The 20,380-nt window shown below is 36.0% G+C and overlaps 1 protein-coding gene across 1 annotated transcript in view; it reads right to left on the bottom strand.

Moving 5' to 3' along the window:
- Window positions 1-20,380, bottom strand: part of Grid2 (glutamate receptor, ionotropic, delta 2) — a 1,119,457-nt gene that overhangs the window by 483,221 nt on the left and 615,856 nt on the right. Inside the window, exons 8-10 of the mRNA XM_005374673.1 lie at window positions 18,744-18,917; window positions 11,739-11,900; window positions 1,670-1,789 (exon numbers count right to left, since the gene is read on the bottom strand). Coding sequence (XP_005374730.1) covers window positions 1,670-1,789; window positions 11,739-11,900; window positions 18,744-18,917 — 456 coding nt within the window. The remainder of the gene's footprint in view (window positions 1-1,669; window positions 1,790-11,738; window positions 11,901-18,743; window positions 18,918-20,380) is intronic.

Raw genomic sequence — 20,380 nt, 5'->3', positions numbered from 1 at the left:
TGGGGCAATGAGAACATGCCACAACTTAGTGTGCTGAAAGTTTCTATGAGAATGAGTTTGATGCCATCACTTGAGAGGCCGAGACAGGAGGATTATTGGGAGTTTGAGACCAGCCTGGGCTACAAAATGAGCTCAAGGCCAGTCTGAACTGCATGGCAAAACCCTGTATCAAAACACAAACAAACAAACAAACAAAAAAATGAGTTTGATACTATCCAGTACAGCTCAAGATATGCTTACTTGTATTGCACGTTTACTCCTGGATAAAAATCACATGTATAATTACAAGAGCATATATATCCAAGGGGCTGTGTTCAAAAATGATTGTAATATCATTATAGTCTAGAAATGGAAACTACAGCATGACACATTCATACAACCGAAAACAATATACCAATAGAAACTAATAAACTACACCAAAGATGAATAATATACACATACGGTTGAACAGAAGCAAGAAAAATAATACAGGCAATATTGAGTTTGGTCATAAGCTGAAATAGTGGCAAAACAAATGAGGATGAAAACATACGTGATAAAACTATATTTAGAAAGTAACACACTGATTATGATAAAATCCAGACTAAAGATTGTGCTACGCAAAGACAGGCAAGGCTGTTGGCCTGTAACCAGCGAGCAGCACAGGGGAGTGATTAAGGTGTCTGGTGTGTTCTATTGCTCCATTACCCTAGTGCTTGTTCTTTTAAAATAATTCACTAAACCGTCTTGTGCTGTACACAGTTTTCTATATTTTTGCTACTCTTTAGTATAAAGCAAAAGTGAAAATACATTAAGATAGGTTCAATACAGGATAAATTTATGTACTGAAAAATTTGTATTGCTGATCCTAGCAACACCTCGCTTCATTTTGCATAGGTTTTCTGCCTCTCACATGGAAAGAAATTGGAGAGCCATGGAGGCCCACTCAGTGCTTCAGCTGCATATGGTTAAAACGTATAGTGATAAGCTCTTGTGTAAATCTGCTTACTGTAGGTTTTCCTCACCAAAAATATATACAAATGGCAAGACCAAACTGTAGAAAAGTCACTGCTCTATGGGCTCTTGTATTTCTCCTTGAGAAAGATACTGTCCCAGTATTTAATAAAACATGCTTTACTGATATCTAGCTATTTCTTATATGTGATCTGTAGTACATAACTCACTTCCTAAAGGAAGAGCTCACTTCCTAAAAGTATTTTCTGCTTATTAATGACATGCATAGAAGGTGAAATACAGTGAATCATATTTTATAGTATACTTTCTGTTCTACTATATGAAATTTGCTCAAGGTCTTGCTCTGTTTTGGTACATGTTATAAATTAAAAAGTAGGCAAGCATTGTATAAATATTAAATTCACTACTTTATGAAAAGTATAATAAATAAAATGTAATACCAGTTGACTAGGTGCACATCAGATTACTTCTTCTTCCTTTAAATTGTTCTAAGGCCCAAAGAGAATTTATTGGTTAATACTCCCGGCAAGTACATAAGATCTTTTCAATGGCTAATTTCCACTCTTTCTCTGCCTTCCCTCCTTCCTCCTTTCCATTTATTTTTCTAACTACAATATGAACTTCAGTGCACTGTGATCACATCACATACAGAGCAATGAAGCGAAGCCGTAAACAGCATAGAAAAAAACACATGTGTGAGTGGGTCTTGGCTTACTTTGCGAACACCTCTGCCAAGCTCTTCTCCGTAGTTGGTTCCCAGAATTTCAAAATGGACATTGGGATTGCCTCCATTCTCTCCGAATTCCAGCTCTCCAGTCAAGCCATTAACTCCACCCTGAAGAAGAGAAGACATGTGTGTAAAAGGTCACAAAAAGTTTTTTCAAAAAAAGAAAGATGAAAAGAAGTTGTTGGAACTCTTCATCTATAAAGTAAACATTTCAAGTATGCAGTTATTAACAGGTTATTTTCAAGAGGTAAACAGCATGAAAAAGTAAAATTCACAGTAGTCCTGGAAATCATTTAATCCTATCTCAACCACATGCTACACAAACAGGGAAATTTAGGCCCGAAGAGTCAAATAATTGCTCAAAATGACACCATGATGCTGCTGAGACTAAATACTCAGCTAGAGTTTTGCCACCTTGCCTGTGGCTTTCCTGAATACATTAGTTAAAACACAGGAAGCTTCTGGAGAGCATCTAAATCCACTCTGCAGACAAGATTTGAGACTATAGTTTGGTTTTCTCCATTCAGGTTTGATCTAAAATTATACTTGGAAATCTTAAAATTCCTGTTTTTTAATTGATGGGAGGTTCATTTTCCTTTTTTGTAAATATTTTCCAAAGTACAACAATAATGTACTATATGTCTTGAAAGGCTAGAAAAAAAGGCTTTTGAATGTTTTTTAGCAGAAAATGACAAATGTTTGAGGAAAGAGATATGTTTAACCTGATTTAAAACATTACATAATGCTTAAAATAAAACATCAAAACACCACAAGATGTCCCATTAATCTGCACAATTTTATGTTTTTATGTATCAGTTAAGAAAGTAAGATGATAATATTATAAATATACATATATACATATATGCATATGTATATGCGGAAGCTAAATTAGGCTTGAAAACTGCTATTCCTTTTAACTGGTAGTGCTAGCTGTTGAGAATCATTGGGAATTTCCAAGCTTCATCTTTCATTCAATATGACAGATGTTCATTTCCCCAACAGATGGCAATGTAGGTCATACTTTTCTCTTTCTTGTTTACCATTCTTTTCTCACTTTAGTTTATCAGCTTGCATATTATTTTGTATGTTGCAAATCAACATCACATCCTGAGTTGTTTCAATGCTGAAGCCTATCTGATTCAGAATTCTGGCCTAATAATGACATTATTTGGACAGGAAATTATCTGTTTGTAACTTGCTTCAATTATCACCTCTGATGCTGATGGTGAAATGTATCTCACTTGTCATAGCCCGTGAGTCCAGTTCCAGTCTACAGGCTGGCATCACGCTGTCTGTTCTCTCCTGCTTGACCATGACTTCCGGGCTCGCATGCAATGCTGAGCTCACAGAAGGACTTGAAGAAACCTCTATGAAGTTATGTTTTTCTACTTTATAAATTGCAATATTTAAACTATTTCATTTTTGCAATAATTATAATTAATGAAATTAACATCATTTTTAGTCAGCTTCTTTCTTATCTAGTGTTGGTGATAACAAAATAGGTTGCATTTGATGCCTGTGCCCTTTTCATATTTGACATTAGAGCCTGTGTAAGTCTGGCTAAGTCACGTAATTTCTCTGTGCCTGAAATTGCACATGTGACAAATGAGAAAGATAACAATACCTACCCAAAAGATGAGGAGGAGGAGGAGGAGGATGATGAGGGTAGTGTAATACTGGTAAAGGATACAGAAGAGTAACTGACAGATGGTGGAAGGCTATTACTTTTTATTAGTACATGTTTGCAGGATATAATGCTTACACTGATCATGAGGAGGTTATATACTACCATTATCATTATTACCTGTATTGCATTTTTTAGTTTGTGGGGCTTTCTAATGTTATAAATTATAGACATAGTGTTAGTGTTCTTTTCATTCATAGTTTATTTGGTTTTCAAAAATTCATTATATTCATGAATATTTAGGTGGTTGTGGAAGATGTGTTTTGCAAATTTCAATTCTGTCTCCATGATTACTCCTTGGGAAGAAAAGAGTTAAAGCAATTTGTCTAGGATCTATTCACTCCTTTTACAGTGTGTGTTTAGATGCGTAGCAGGGGCAAGAGGGTCTAATGTCTGGGTCAACTGTAAGTGCAGGTACATAGAGCAGTAATGTTTACTAAGAGAAAAAATATCTTTGTATACAGACGCCTTACCAGGCTATACCAGGTTAAGGAATTACTGTAGTAAATAAGGCTAAAACCTGTGGATTAGTGGTTGGTGGCTCTCTGGAAGTGTTCGGAAGCTTTATGTTTTCTCAGATAAAAATTAAGATGTCTCCTAATATGCATGTTTCTTATATGGAAAGTAAACCTGCAAAACCTTTGGAAATGGAACATGTACATCCTATATGGAAAAGATAGCCCTGGCCAGCCATGTAGAGCATCTTGTACTGTCTTTCCTTTGCCTACACTCTTTGCTTGCCTGGGCCTTCAATACAGAGAACATATCTGATTCTTGCAAATAAATTCCGCCCAAGGTGTTAGTTCAGTACACCCAGATATCACTTCAGATTTTAAAGACTGAGTTAAGTACAGTAGATTTTATTAGCACTTATCTCCCAAGGAGCTTGGCTGGCGAATGTAGTTTATTCTATTACATATACATTCAAACTACCAAAACCCAGGATTCTTTTCATAAGAGCTTTCGTTGTCTTCAATCACACATCTACCTCAATAATATACCCTAATTACATCACAGTCTTACCTGTCTGTTAGAGTACTTTATTTGTAGTGAAAGGGAAAAGGACTATATATTGAAAATACTCTCCCTGGAATTTTTTAAACATTTGAATACTTGCCTGCCTTTTGCTGTCTTCTTATTTCTTATTCTAAATTATGATTGACATGGCCACCATAGGCCAGGTCTTCTTCCCTTGCTAATATTTAGCCACTGAACAACTTAGTGTACTTACACTGCACAAGGTACAAAAACAATAAATCAGGAGCTTTGCATCTAGTTTGCTGCAACCTTTGCCTGTTTACCTTTTTGACTTTGTAATTTATCTTCTTTATGCTATATTCTTAATGAGCTGTTGGCTGCATAATCAGTGAAATCTGCCCTCATGGAGGTGTCAGGGGTGCTTGAGAGGTCAATATTTTAAGCTAATAAACCCTCTAAGTGAAGCCCCTGGTTATGTCACCCAGATTTAACCTCTCTGATTTCTGATTACTTCAGAAAATGCCAATGCTTTTGAGTTGTTTTGTTTTATTCATTTATCCTCAGATTAACCTTGAAAATAGAACCATGGCAAAAATGTATGCTAGTCAGGTGGTAATGAATGGTCATTATCTTTGTGCATGCATGGGTGTATTTTTTGTCTCTTCGTGATGCAACACATTCTAAACAAAATAAGCTAATGAGACATTGACAGAATGAGTAACACATACAAACAATTTCCAAATGTCCTTTAAATTTGACAGCAAAAAATTGCTGCAAGAGTAAACCTTTTCAAAAATACCAAATAAATAGTTTGGATTTTATCCCACTCATTTGATATAAAATACCAGTAGGCATCAAATACAGTGTACAGGGAGAAGAAAAACAAAAAAGGGAAAGCTCAAGGTTGGGGATAATTTATCACAAAGGTCGAATAATAAGCTTCTGAAAGGCAAGTTTGTTGCTCCCCTATGGATAAAACAATTGGAAAAAAAGTGAAAAATGTTTACTAAGACTTTATTTCACAATGTTTATGAGGTTGAAGGATACTTTCCTATTTAGTAAAGCTTCTGATTGTAATTTGTTTCATGAGTGTGCTATAACATGAGCAAATATTTCTAAAAAATATTTAACTTGATAAGCCAGTGATATTTCTCAATATTAGAGGTATGTGACACTGAAGCTCACATGATCACAACTGAGCCAATGGTTCCTTTCTCCTTTTTCTCTCTCCCTCTCTATGTCTCTCTGGGTCTGTCTCTCTGTCTTGCTCTCACTCTCCCCCTCCTTGACTGCAAGATTGTGGGTGATCACAGGAAGAGGCTATGGAGAAGATGATCTCTGCAGAGGAGGAGGAGATAAAGGTAGAGGAATTCCTTACTTCAGATAAGATTAGGAGAGGTGTAAAATGTGGGAAACAGTGCAAAATTTTGTAGAAAACCACCACCCATATAAGGTTGTAGCACTGTGAGTGATGAATCTGTTTAACCACAAGGCAATGTCATATTTCCTTGACATTCTCAAAAGATAACAAAAGCAAATGTCAGTGGATAGGTTCCTTGTTAAAGTTCCATGAAAAGAAAAAGATTCCACTGAGCCAACAGATAGCAGTCATTCTGTTTGCAACAGTCCTGCACAATAGCCCTCCTCTCCCTTGTCTCCCTCCCATCAGATATGAAGGTTTGCAAAGGGAAGTGCAGGATCATTTAGTATATTTTTATCCTTTGTATTTTTTTATTATTTTGTATTATAGTATTGTAATCACTTTTACATAATTATTTTTGGTTGTGGAATGAACAGTTCTATAAATAAAAATAGGCTGTCCATGTTTTCCTGGCATGACACCAATCCCCTACCTGTGAGAAGGAAGGTACATAGTTCTCTCTGGTTAAATTAATTTGTAAACGTTCCAGGGAAGTGGTTCTAAAAGATAATCCTCTGAACCAAATGCGGTGGGGCCCATCTCTGGAGCTCCTTCCCTCGCTTCCAGAGCAGAGCAACTCAGCTTCTATCAATTGTACTTACTTAGTTAAAACAGTTTGAAAGCTTGCGCTACACTATGTAATGCCAACACAATTATCTTATGCAACATAAAAATTCTTTTCTAAAATTTATTTAAGTCACTGTACTTTTGAAAATTAATTAAAAATTACTCCTCATAAAAGCCACATTAAAATTTAGATATGGTTTATATAATATTAACACATGCTGTTTATTCCCATGACTTCACAGTAGGTGTGTTTTCTTGAGCCAAGTGGTTTTGACAGGAATGTTAAAGAAAAACAAAAACAAAAAGCTAATGCTATGAGCAGCAAAAAGGATAAACAGTGTACAACAAAGAAGATCATATTAAAAGACAAAAAATTCGATATTTAGGCCTAATTAACTGTGTAATCCTTCCTAAATTATTTGACTTGTCTGTGTCTCAGTTATCTGCACATTAAAATTGGTTAAATGAACTTAATTGTATCTTGCTTGTCCAAAATTTATGAGTTATTGGGGCTGGGGATTTAGCTCAGCGGCAAAAGCTCCTGCCTGGCAAGCGCAAGGTCGTGAGTTCGGTTCCCGGTACTGGAGAACCCCCACCCCCCAAAAAAAAGAAAAAAAAAATTTATGAGTTATTGATAAAAATAAAATTTTAAGTATTAAAAATAGTGAAATAAATATTGGATACTTTCTTCAGAATTTTTTTTAAAAATCTCACTTCAGACAATACCTTTGATAGAACTGATAGCATATTACATAAGACATTTTTATTGAACTAAAGTGAGATTTATCATCAAAATCATACAAGATTGGAAGTAGACTCTGATGAGTAAGCCAAGAAAAGTATCTAAAATTTCAAAACAAGCCAAGTGATTCCAATCAGAGTGATAACAATAATTTCATTTTAAGTTGATATAAACATCTGCTTTCTTTTTTTTCTTTTTTGGTTTTTCTCCGGTACCGGGAATCAAACTCATAATGTTGTGCTTGCCAGGTAAGCACTGTGCCACTGAGCTAAATCCCCAGCCCCTAAACATCTGCTTTGAAATTCAGGAAAATAAGCTATGAGGAGAGAAGTGAGAAGCAGTACTTGTAGTACTTCTTTCAAGAGCTTATTAGATCAGTCAAAAATACATTAGATATCAATGACATAGTTAAATACCTATAATACAATTTTGAGAATATAATGGAGACAAATTCCATTCATCATAGTATGTACACACACACAACACAAAAAAGACGGTGGGAATATGCATACAGAATATGATAAATCAGCCAACAGGACTATAAAAAGATGACAAATATCATACTAGGTCTATAGATGGGAAGACTCTGTACTTTTAAAATTATACATTTTTCAATTAAAAAAATCTATGTAAATAGCCAAAACATGGGGTTACTGAGATGAGATAAATTAGCCTCTCATTTTCGAAAATCAAAGAACAATGGGGGAGGGGCTGGGGATTTAGCTCAGTGGCAAAAGCGCCTGCCTGGCAAGCGCAAGGTCGTGAGTTCGGTTCTCGGTACCGGAGAAAAACCAAAAAAAAAATAAAAAAAATAAAAATAAAAAAGAACAATGAGGGAGAATCTTATGCTACCAGGTTTTATAATTAATTTTAAAGCTGCAACCCAAGAATCTCTGAGGAAATGCTGCTTCCTCTTTTACTAAAAATTCATATTATCTATTGTTTTGGTTGATACATTGTGTCAACTTGGGGAGTCTAGAGGTTTGGCTAAGTGACTCAGCAGGAAGCCAGGGTGCTTACTTTGTATGCATCCTGAGCCTGTGGAAGAGGAGAGCATGGAAATTATGTGAGAGCTACATGCCCCTTAGGTGGGGGTAGCCTGTTTACAAAGTAAGGAAGGGAAAGAAGCTGCTTGCCACAATTCCTCCCTTTTGCTCTGGCTGTTTGCTGTTCAGCTGCCATTCCCCTCTTTGCTCTTGTTGCTTTGCTATCTTCTGCATCGGAGCCAGCCAAGTATGGACTGAAACCTCCAAAAACTATAAGCTAAATAAACCTTTTCTTCCTTAATTTTGGGTGTTGGGTATTTTGTCTCAGCAACGAGAGAAAAGTGACCAAGACATGTGTATCAACTGCATCATTATATAAACTTTTGGTCTCACTTCTGTAGTGAAGATGCAATTGTTACAGGGTAGAAACTTGTTCTTCACTTGTTGTGTTCTGTGCAATAGCGCAAAGCTGGTAAAGTCTGTATTGCATGCCCTTAATGTAAGCAAGCTCTGTTTATGTGAACATAATTAAGAATTTTATCACTAGAATATTATCAGTATAATAAAGAGCCTGACCTCTTTGGTGATGTGAGGCAGCAACCTTCCTTTTAAATCTTACTCTCCTGTTCTCCTTTGCCTCATGTCTGGACAGGCTGATAAGAAAGCGTACCTTACACCTCCTTCCTTAAGGCCTGTAGGAAATGTTAGCCCACAGTCTGCAGTCCACACAGGTGGAGACATTCCCTCAGTCCCAGCCATGGTCACTAACAGGCTCAGCCCTCTCTTCTGCTTTGTCCAAGGTCCCATGACTTCCCTGAGGTCTCTGTGCATCAAACTTGCTCTCTAACTGTCTGGGTTTGTAGATTATCATCAGCTTCCACATCTGAGTGGGATGAGCAAGACACCCATATGAGGTGGTATGATGGGGAGAAAAAAAGCCTCCATCCTTTAAGGTCTATTTGTATAGTGAGACAATAAAATAATAAAATACAGCATTGCCTATCATGGTCTCTGTATTATTCAAACTTACATCTCTTTACATAGAAGTGATATATTTCTTTTAAGACTGAGATAATAACTTACTGGGAAAAATATACAAATAGTCCATTAAACTAACATTTTCTACATTAAAATTTTGTACTTATTATACTTTCTTTTTTTTTTGGTATCAGAAATCAAACTCACAACCTCACATTTGTTAGGCAGGCACTGTGCCACTGAGCTATATCCCAGCCCTTATTATAATTTCTTTCCTTTTCTTTCTTTCTTTCTTTCTTTCTTTCTTTCTTTCTTTCTTTCTTTCTTTCTTTCTTTCTTTCTCTTTCTTTCTTTCTTTCTTTCTTTCTTTCTTTCTTTCTTTCTTTCTTTCTTCCTTTCATTTGTTCTTTCTTTCTTTTCTCAGTAGGCAGTTAGACATTAGGACATTTTGGACATTTTGGGGGGTACCCAAAATAGAATATATTGCCAGTTTATTGAAGAAAGATTTAATGTATAACACATTTATAACCATATGTTAGGCCTCAGATCTGAGGCAATCCCACCATGACATCTTAAGTACAATGACATCTTAATGTACATTTTGCATTTTCTTTCTGCTATTTGGTCGCCTGGCTATGTAACTCCAGAGCAAGACACACTGAATTCCTGACTGTCATAGCCTATGGTCTGCTGATACAGGAAGGAAAATGTGCTATAAAGATCCTCCTGCCTTGAGCTGGGGCCTGGTTTAACTTAAAAACTTATGCTTTGTATGTATCTTACATGATCAAAGCCACCAAGAAAATGCTGGCCATCTGAAAAAGGACAGGAAGATGTTCTTAAGTAACTTCTAAGAGAAATGTCGATAAGCATCGTAATTGTGTCAGTTCCCCAGACCTCAAATTGGCTCTCTCTCATGTGCATGGAGACGTATCCAGACTCCCACTCAGGGCAGATGCCTGTCTTCTCACTTGAAGGTGCAGTTCTCTCTACCTACCCTTCTGCATGGGCTGTGTGTCTCAACTTAATTCATTCATCGAGGGCACAAAGAACCAAGGACCAAGAAAATGATAGGACAATTTCTCCCTGACATCAGCACCTGATTTCCCAGACTGGGGACTGAACTCGTGCTTTCCCCCTGCGCCACATCCCCAGCCCTTTTTACATGATTTTTTTAATTGAGTCTCACTAAAATGCTAAATCGTTCAGGCTGTGCTCAAACTTGGAATCCTTCTATCTTAGCTTCCTGAAGTACTGGGATTGCAGACGTACACCGGCATGCCCAGAAGATTATAAATTTTCTAACAGCAAAAGTGTATGTATTGAATTGCTACATTAGAAATAGCTACATATCACATTGTCACTTCTTTCCTACTGATACTCTCGCAGAATATGCAACCTCCTAAACCATTATTCTTTCTTTGTGAGAAAGCTTCAGAAGAATGAATATATTCATGTTCCTGGGTCCTAGCCAAGCCATGAATTAATAAATTGGCAGGATCAGAATCATGTTCAACAACTTCCCTTGGATTCAGACCTGCCAGCGCTCTGCATAGATAAAGCTGGGAGATTTTGGCAACACCTTGATTTCTATCAGACTTGTTCATATCTCAGTTGAAAGATATTTCCTTGCCAATGCATTCAATAAATTTAATTCTCAAGTACTTCAGTTGATATGAGCCTAAATTCTCATGCCTCCTTTAGAAGGAGGAAATAGGGGATCTGGAGAAACATTCCGGCTATTCACCGTTTGAAAGATTTTTTCTCTAATTCCTGTTCTACATCTGTTTTACCTCTAACATTAAATTTTCAGATTTTTCTCTGATGTCTCTAAGCATATGCATTTTTCAATTGACTATTTTTCTTTTTGTTTCAGGAGAGAAAGGCAAACATATGCAGAGAGACTAATATCGGACATCAAAAATAACGAACGTAACACCCAAATAGCTGTCTCCTTTCTGGAAAGAGTACAGGAAGAATTTGTTTGTTTTATTAATCGTTTCATTTTAAATCCAAGAAGCTGTGCAAGACAAATGGAAGATGTCAGCAAGGATGACATGACAAAGAGGGTAATAACCCGCAGAGTGCTTATACCATCAAGAAGAGCTGAGCAACACAAACTGCCTTCCAGGAGCAGAACAGGTAACTAAGCCCAGGCAGGTCACAGCCAGGCTGGGCAGCACAGAGTCAGTGATGAAGAAGAGTGCAATCAAGTGCCCAGAACCATTCTGTGGTGCTGCTGTCACTGTTTATGAGTCATGCTTCCATTATAAGGTAAACAAAAGGTCGCAACATCCAATGTCTTACCATGGTTCATCTACAAGAAGAACTGCTAAGTACTGCAAATTTTTTCCAGTTGATGGTGTGGTTTCCAAAACAAGGAAACAAGTTTTTCTGCCTTGTGACATGCACAACAGTAATTGGAGAAACTTTAACCTAAATGACATAGCCAGGGCAATTTAAAGTATCTCGACCACCAATTTTTCACTTGCTTAACTTCTCTTACAGATAAATAAAGGCTCCCTTTTTTATACATGTTGTCACCCTCAAGCCTTTGTTTTTTAATATTTCATTTCCCCATTTTATGCTTTAGTTGGCAGCAATATTAGTGAGAAAAGCAACTGGGTATTTCATCCAACACGGATTCATTGTATCCTCTTCACATAAAAATTAAGTACAGTAAGATGCTTGTTGGTAGTTACCTTCTTGATGGTCTCTAACATGGAACGCCCTCCCTGCCAGGGTTTGGAATTCTTTCTGATGCAGGACAAACTTGCCATGCTATGCCACTTCCGGTCTTCCAGCTTCTTATGAAAAGCATTAGCAAGGAGAAGCACCGTGTCGTATATGTACAGGTTTGAAATCTGAAAAGACATTAGACAGCGATCATTAGAATCACTGATGCCAGTCACCTAGAATCAAGAGAAAGCCTTCGGCTCAGCTGCTGCTTCTGCTCATGTTATAGACGGCTGGTTTACGGGGTTATTTATTAAGAATGTTTCTTTTTTTCATTTCCCAGGCAATTTTGCCACTGAGAATGAAGTCTTGTCTGATTGTATGCCTCAACTGGTTTTTCAGCTTATTTAGGTAAGAAAGAGAAGATTATAAAAGAGAAGACTCGACAAAGGCAAGGCTGTTAGTGTAGGCCATAGAAAATCACTGGCCCTATTTCTTCCTGAGGAAGTAAGGATCTAAGGGATTAAGACTGGAAGGGCATACTGAATAATACATTATCAAAATGTGTCAAATTTCTACACTTTAGTTGTTCAGATGGAGAATTACCAACTTAATTGTACATATGAGTGTCAGAGGTGCAAAAAGGAAGCAGCCATTTTTGTGTAGATTTGTATGTGGGGGGGTTTCAGCAACAAAGAAATGAGAGAAGATAGAAGGGTTCATAAATATTACAATGATCACTATCTACAGAATGGTACAGCTATCCACAGGCACTGCGATTCACTGACATGATGAGTGCAATAGATTATTAGCAGCTTGTAAATGTGTTCATGTTAATTCTTGCTTCTTCTGAGCTAACCGTGGCATTTTCCTCTTTCTAAATAAATTTAAAGATGAACTGTCACCAATTTTTCCTCAGGTCTTTGCACTCCAACAGTTAAGTCTTACTAGAACTACTATGTATAACGTCAATTAATTACCAAAGGTGCTCGCTTTTCAAAGAAGGTAGAATTTATTTAGAAAAAAGGACATCACAAGGGATCCTAGGTCAGTTAACAGATGCTAAATGTCATTACCTCTCAGAAGCAAAAACCTGGCATGAAATTAAAAATGATAAATCAAGAGAGTGGTGGAAATTAATTTCACCTTAAAGCATTCAAATTTTCTTACAGATTTAACTATCTTGTTCTCACATTTTTTTTTCCTAAAAGGAAAAGGGAGAGTATGTGGACTGCCATTTGATTATAATTAATCGTGAAGGAAATCAATGAAATAGTATGTGCACATCACAGAACAGTACTAAAATCCAGACAGTGGGATGATGAGTCTGACACCATGCACAGCTGTCAATAAGAATTTCCTACAATGCCTTCTGAGGTTTTTTTTACATGTTGGGTAAATCTTTAATCACTCACATTTTTTAGGTATCATATTATGTGTATAATAATGGGAGAGAGGTTTCTTTAAATAGTAATTGAATACACTCATGCTTCATGTGAAATGCAAGTTTGTTCTTTATAAGCAGATAATAAGACTAGTTATTTCATCCCCACCCCACCCAGATAACTCCAAGACAGATTAGAAGGAATGGCTTAAATCTACAATGCATGAATTGTGAGACTTAAAAATAATCCATGAATCAGTATTCAGGTCAGACTAAAATTGTAAAGACCCAGTAGTGAAATACAACAGAAACATAAAGAATGACTGCTCTGTACTCAGTAACCTAGGACAAATCTTTTGATAGGCGTTTCAAATCCTCCTAGCTCTGCTGCCTCAAATTTGTTTCCTCTTACTTCTCTATCATTTTTCCTCTTCCTTTGAGGGACAACTTTCAGTGTATATAGGAGACTGTTTATCTGCACTCTTTGATGTGCCTTTACTTTTCTCCAACCAGTTAACGTCCTTCAAAACTCAATTCAAGATTACCTGCTAGGATCATCCTACCTCACCGTTCCTCACCCTCTCTCCCTATCCTGCATGACACTGACTGGTCCCCTTTTTCTCTCCTGGAGAACTGATGCATACCTCTATTGAAACACGCATTGCTAAGGTTTTTAAATTATTTGTCTTTCACAATAGAATACAAGTTCTTTCTGAATGGAGATGCACAGTGTACATCACTTTTCCCTTGTCCTTTTGTTTTCCTATACATATCTCCCTTTGATTTAGCCAGGAGCCTGAATCATATTTGACTGTGGTAAACATTCATCAAGGAAAAGCAAACTAGGGACAGAAGAAGAAAAAAGAATGTCAAGGTTAAAGTCAAGTGAGTTTAACAGAAAGCGAGACATAAGAAATCTCAAATTTTGGGTTAAGCTCATACCCAAGACTTCCTGGGTACAGTCTCTGTTGCAGGCTTTGTGTACTAAGAACATCTGTGCGCACCTTCATGGTGAGTGCTCTACTCCCCACGTGTGATAGGTGTGTTTGACAACTGCCTGGCCCTTCTCATTTGTCCATATCCTAAGTGCTAGGACCAAGGAATGCTGGTGACAATGACCCACTCCCTCCAGCTATTACTTCTCCTTCAAGCAAGTGCCCATTTTCCTTCTAAGTTCATCTTCTCTCTTCTTTCTGTGATCATCTCCTGAGCTCTCTGTCCTCTTTATTCATGAGATCTTTGATTCCTCTCTCAAAATGGTCCCAAGGTATCTTTTAGCACTTAAAAATAACAACTTTAATTTCTACACAGATGAGCTTCCCTTGTACTCTGGTCAGGAGCCACACATATGACTGTTTGTGGGACACAAGCGTACAGTATCTATGAACTCTCAGATTCCAGTTTCCCACAGCTGACCCTTAATCCCTCGCTCGCTCACGGTCACTACACTTGTTTTGTAACATCACTGAACCTCCAGTAGCCGATGTGACAATACTTGACATCATCTGTCACTTGCCCTGAAAAACTCTCTTTCTTTCTGCTGTTCATCATCCGGTCCAGTATCTATGTGTCATCATCTCCATTCTCTTCCTCTGTCCTTCTGTTTTCCAGCATTTCTGTTTCAAATGTAGTAACCAGAACCGACACATTAATGCAGATTTGATCCGACCAGGAGAGAGTGTGTAAGACATTTTATCTCTTGATCTTACCAAAGTGCTTCTGACATGGAGTCCAAGATTATATTAAAATGTCTTAGAGCACATCTGACTTCCACTGTGCTTGTTCTGAATTTTCCCTCAACTTAACGGCTTTGAACAGCTGTCAGAGCGGGACACTTCCATCTGGACTTTGTGTAATTGATTTTGAACGTATACTTTATCTCTGTGAAATTTAAACTGTAGGGCTTAGCAGTCAGTCAATATTAACAATATGGATCTTGATTATGTAACATGACATAAGCTTTCTCTCCTATCTTTTTGTCATTTGCAAATTTGATGGTGAGTTTTAACCATTTTCATTTATGCAGTAATAAATTTTGAAAATATTGGGAACAAGGATAGAATCTTGTAGATGACTACAGAGTTCCTTACCTTTCAAAAGTGAAATATTTATCACTGTACTTTGAATATTCATCTGGTGACAAACTTTTCAAAATAAGGGTGAAAACCCCTGCTGCAGATTGTACTTATCAGGAAGTGCTCAGACATACAGAACATATCAGAGGTGTATCCCCCTTATATCAACATTTCTTGAAGATTTGATCCGTTCAGGTAGGTAAATCAATTTCACTTGAAGGTTTTGAGAAAAACAGCTGAATAGCTTAAGTGCCAAATAATGTGAAACATTAATTTTAATTTTATGAAAACACATATTCTATAACTTTAAAATGTAATGCTAAAGGTTTTAAAATATTTTGAACTTTTTTTCTATCTGAGACCAGAGACTTTCCTATCTTTTTACCTTTACAAACCAATCTAGCCAGACTTTTCTATGTGCTCACTGTGGGTAAGGAAATAAACCTCAACACATACACACAACTTTATGACAGCCTCCCCGAAGAAAACACCTATCAGTAAGGGCTTAGTTTAGCTTAGTGTGTTCATAAGGAAAGCACCGATTTTTAACCTAAGTACTCCAAACCATTTATTTAATAATATACAATCTACCTAAATATTAGCATTTGATACAAAAACTGTAAGAATCTTTTCTTCTTTGTTTTGAAAAGAAAGACACAGCCAGTCTCTTATATTTGGGCCCTCTTCCAAGCTATTTTTCTCATATTTCTAAATGATGAAAAAGAATCACACCTACTGGTTTATTGATCATTTTGAGCAGTTATGTATACATTAGGCCTCAGTTATAGCAGGCACATTCTTACAATCTCCAACACTGTGGTTCTTCTAAACCAGTGATTTACGTTTCCTTTAATAACCTCTACTCTAACAGTCCCTATCTGAAGACAATTTTTCGAAGGTGGATAAAACAGAAGCAAAAAGATTGGAATCTTTCCATTGTCTCCTCATTAGCAGCCGAGCTAATATTGGTTTTCCTAGGCAGGAAATGGATGACTTTCATCTTGCTGCATATTATGTAAAAATTCTACTTCCTACCTGAGAAGTTTTCTTTATTACCTATTTTACAATATCAGCTAATCCTGGATTTTAGTTTTACTGGAACTAATTTAAAGATATATAAAACTTGTTTTTTCTTCTTTCTAAATTTTAATTCTCTTTCTACATATGCTGAAATTAGCAACCACTCAATGACCTCTACATACACCTTCAATGCCCTCTCCTTATATTAATTAATGTGATTTTATAGTTGACTATCAATTTTAACAGCTCACTTGGGTCATATTTGCATAATTTTTTTCTGAAAGGCCTTTATATCACACACTTCTGATTTGCGAATTAAAAGTCTATCTGTGTTCATGTTTCCCTACATTGTTTGTATAGAATGAAACTGAGGACGTTACTTCTTGAGAATTCCCAACTCCCATATTATCAGTCTGTGTCTTGTTGATCAGAATTTAATGCAAAACATCATCTTACTTTGTTGCTTTCTGTATCTTCAGTGAGGTAAAATTTTTCCACCGATATACAACAAGGTTGTACATTAAAAGCTCTGCTTTGTAGGAAATATTTTCAAATTCAAGCACCCTGCATTCATATACTGTTAATTAATTATATTTTCACATATAAAAATTTCTGTGTTTTATTTTAACATATTAAATATTGAGTCAAATTGTAGGAAATATAGAAAGAAATTAATATGCAAAAAATCCTCAGAGAAAAAGTAATTGTCTTATTTTCTCCTGGTTTTGCATTTGAAGGGAATGAGATAAAGATGTGGGCTAGGGAGGGGTTGAGGATTTCTGTACAGCATAAGCATACTAGGTAAGTTGGGGAATGCAGAGATAAATAAAGTCTTCATTTTCTGATTATTTTAAATGGAAGGATGATGCTGTTTAGCAAATGTGCTTTATAATATTTTTTACTTTTCCTGAATGACGCAGTTAATGGTTTTTAAACTGTACTTTTATTTGCTGCTACTCCTTTTCATAAGAACAGCTTTTACTACTTCCAAATTTTCTAAATCAAAGTTCTATCATACATTTCTCCATTTAGAATTCTATCATCCTGCATCAACCATGCTGATGACGAGTTAAAATCTAAAGATGATCCATTACAAGCATAACAATAAGAATGGCACTAAAACCTAAGGAGGCCTTGTTAACAATACTGAATGGCTCATCCTTATCTACATCCAAATCTGTAAATGGTCACAAACATGTGAGACACTGAAGTAGATACGACAGAAAATTATGGAAAAGTACACTGTGAAATTTGATGATTTCAGGACTTAGCAGTGACCTACATAGCTTAAAACACAGTAAGAAACAGAAATTTCTGTGGGCAATGACCCTGGAGTCACACTTCTTATTACAATGTTAATAAATATGAAAATGGTTGAACCAATGCTAATTCATTTTTAACAATCTCAAAGGTGGCTAAAGATAGGGAAGGTATAGGGTTAGCTTTCAAAAGAAGTAGTTCTGTCAAATGACCTTATTTATGTAGTATTGCCAGCAATAAACTAGTCTTCCTGGGGTCATATTTCCAAATTATTAAAACTGAACATCTCTAAGTACTAAAATGTTTCTCAAAGTGAACATGTTAGATGATTAACTTTCTAAAACATTTCATGTCTTCTGGACTTCTCAAATTGCTCCTGTCTTTAATCTTTGTGGGTGTGCCCTGGTGTTTAAATATTCATTTATATACTAGTGTCCTACTCCAGCAATACCCTTATAACCAGATTTGACTATACAGGAAACCACAACCCTGAGAAACTGCGTGAGTCTGGATGATTCTTCCTTTTCCCTGTCTAAAACTTGCCTTGCTAGAGAGTGTCCTACAGCTTCCTGAAGTTGCTGGAAGGCCTGCTTTTTCCAACACCCACTCCAAGTAGACAGACTGAGATCTCCAGTGCAAAGAGAAAAAATCTGACAGGATTTCCCTTAACAAAAAGAAATGGACCCTACGTGAGTATGTTAAGTGCTTTTTTATGAGCAGGAAGCAAGGAGTTGTTGTTCTGTATTTCACTGTTCAGAAATTTTATTTACTTTCAATATCTTTTTGTGTGTTCTTGATAGTGAAGTTTTCAGCTGTTGTATCTGGTTTGGATATGTCTATATAATACTACAGAATGTTTTGAATTTTAAATAGTTTTTTTTTTTTTACTAAATTGCTTCAAACTGAAGTTTATCTTTAAAAAGAGAACAAGCATCTATGTCTTTATGCCAGAAAAATCAAGTGAAATTTTAGCTTAGTAGTTTGGAATTTGGCATTAGGAATATCACTCACAAATTCTACATGGGAAATGCTGTGAACCTGCTTGCTTAGAAAAAAAAATAACCTTTATTTAATATATTGTTATTAAAATAAATGACTAGATATTTTTCTGTGATGAGATCAAAAGGATCAAAAACACAGACTCTTTGCCCTGTCTTCTACTACATTATTATTTGTGGAGAATTGCTCAGAAATAATAACATATATAATTGTGAATCTCATGCAGCTCAAAAAGCTCTCTTTGCAGCTACTCAACAAACCACCCAGGAAGAAGTACCGCGTTTAGAACATACCTCCATGTTCTGAGCAAACGGATCCTTTGGATCACATAATGTCGAAGATATTCGATGGTTGCCACGGAAACATCGCTGACTTGTGTTCTGCGGGACCGGAAATGTCTGCCGAATAATTGTTAACCTTCCGATTGACCTTCTTACAAGTTCCTGTACATCCACATCATTTATTTCCTATAAGATAAGAAGTGGAAGTGTGAGAAATCCCTTGATACAGTAACAAACCCAAAACCACGGAGGACCTGTTCCTGGAAGGACTAAGGGGTTCACCAAATGAAAATCGCACACGTTCATTAAAACGATCAATTCATCTGAGGTTGCTCTTTGTGCCTTGAATTACATACATTAATGCCTAAATAATTCTTAATGGCGCAACTCACTTTCACATAATCCATTAATGGCAAATTTATAATTTATTATTCTAAAAATATTTAAAAATATAGATCTGGTCAAACTAATGAACACAGTAAAAAGGAAGTTGCTGTTATAGTTTACTTTTCATTAGCGGCTTTTAATGGAGTTTGAGTACAGTACTTAGGAAGATACTGGCAATCTGAGATTATGAACATTCTTTTTAGCAATGAAAGATAAGGCTTCTAAATGATATGGGAAGAGAAAGCATGAGAGGAATTTTTGAAATAGAGGTTTGCTAGTTATTTCTTAGAATTATTGATGTTGCTCATATACTTATGCTGAAGAATAGTTTCAAAATGTTGTCAAGTGACTGAGTTAGTTTTATAATTGTGGTCTGGATGTAAAGGTGAAAAGTTAGGTTAATTAATACAGATTGAACCATGCTGAGTGAGGAAGAAACTCAGTACTTGTACATAATACATTTTATTTAGCATATGAGTATTTGCCAAACTCAAAAAAGTATAATTTCTACTTCCTTCTGCACCAGTTTCCCAACGCCAATTAAATTTTAAGGTTTGCTTCAACAACAGATGTGGAAGTAATAAAAAATGAAATATTTTTATAACATATATTTATTCTAATTGGAATTACAATAGAAGTGATCCAAGTAAATTTTAGTTTTAAAACCATCTTTTTACTGAGGCAATTTGTGCTTAATAGCATCCATGTGGAAGCTTTAAATTAACGGGGCCTTCACAACTAACAAATTATTTGTGTTAAGAGATTCCTACAACAATAAAAATAAATGACTTGATACAAGATAAATTTTGGACTGTGGTGAATATATTTCAGTATTGATCGAAGGAATTATTACTGAATAAAGAAAGAAGAAAAGACAATTTATAGATACAAATTTTTCTTTTCTTTCCTAGGCTAATTATATTCTTTGTAGCAAATATTAGCTGCAAAGTTCATCCTTTATTTAGGATCTTTATGAAGTATAGATTTTTATGAAAATAAAATAACACCTGCCATCAACTGTATCCAGTGTAATATCAGGAATTTCTGGGCGATTAATCCTTAATGCACCATAAAAATGGTTTTTCTCAGTTTAAAAATGTGTCTTTTTCTTTTAATCGGTGTCATTTCACTGGCCACCAAAATATCTGGCAAAGAGTAGGTCACTCTTTAATTTTCTGTCATCTGCTCACAAAGCAAAATTAAAGTGTCCTGTCAACTCCATTTTAATTCCAAATGTTAACCTGTAATCTTTTAAAGGTAAT

The sequence above is a fragment of the Chinchilla lanigera genome, unplaced genomic scaffold (genome assembly GCF_000276665.1).
Source record: "Chinchilla lanigera isolate Chin_1 unplaced genomic scaffold, ChiLan1.0 scaffold00004, whole genome shotgun sequence".
NCBI lineage: Eukaryota > Metazoa > Chordata > Mammalia > Rodentia > Chinchillidae > Chinchilla > Chinchilla lanigera.
The sequence above is the reverse complement of the archived record's forward strand: the minus strand, read 5'-3'. Positions and strand labels throughout refer to the sequence as shown.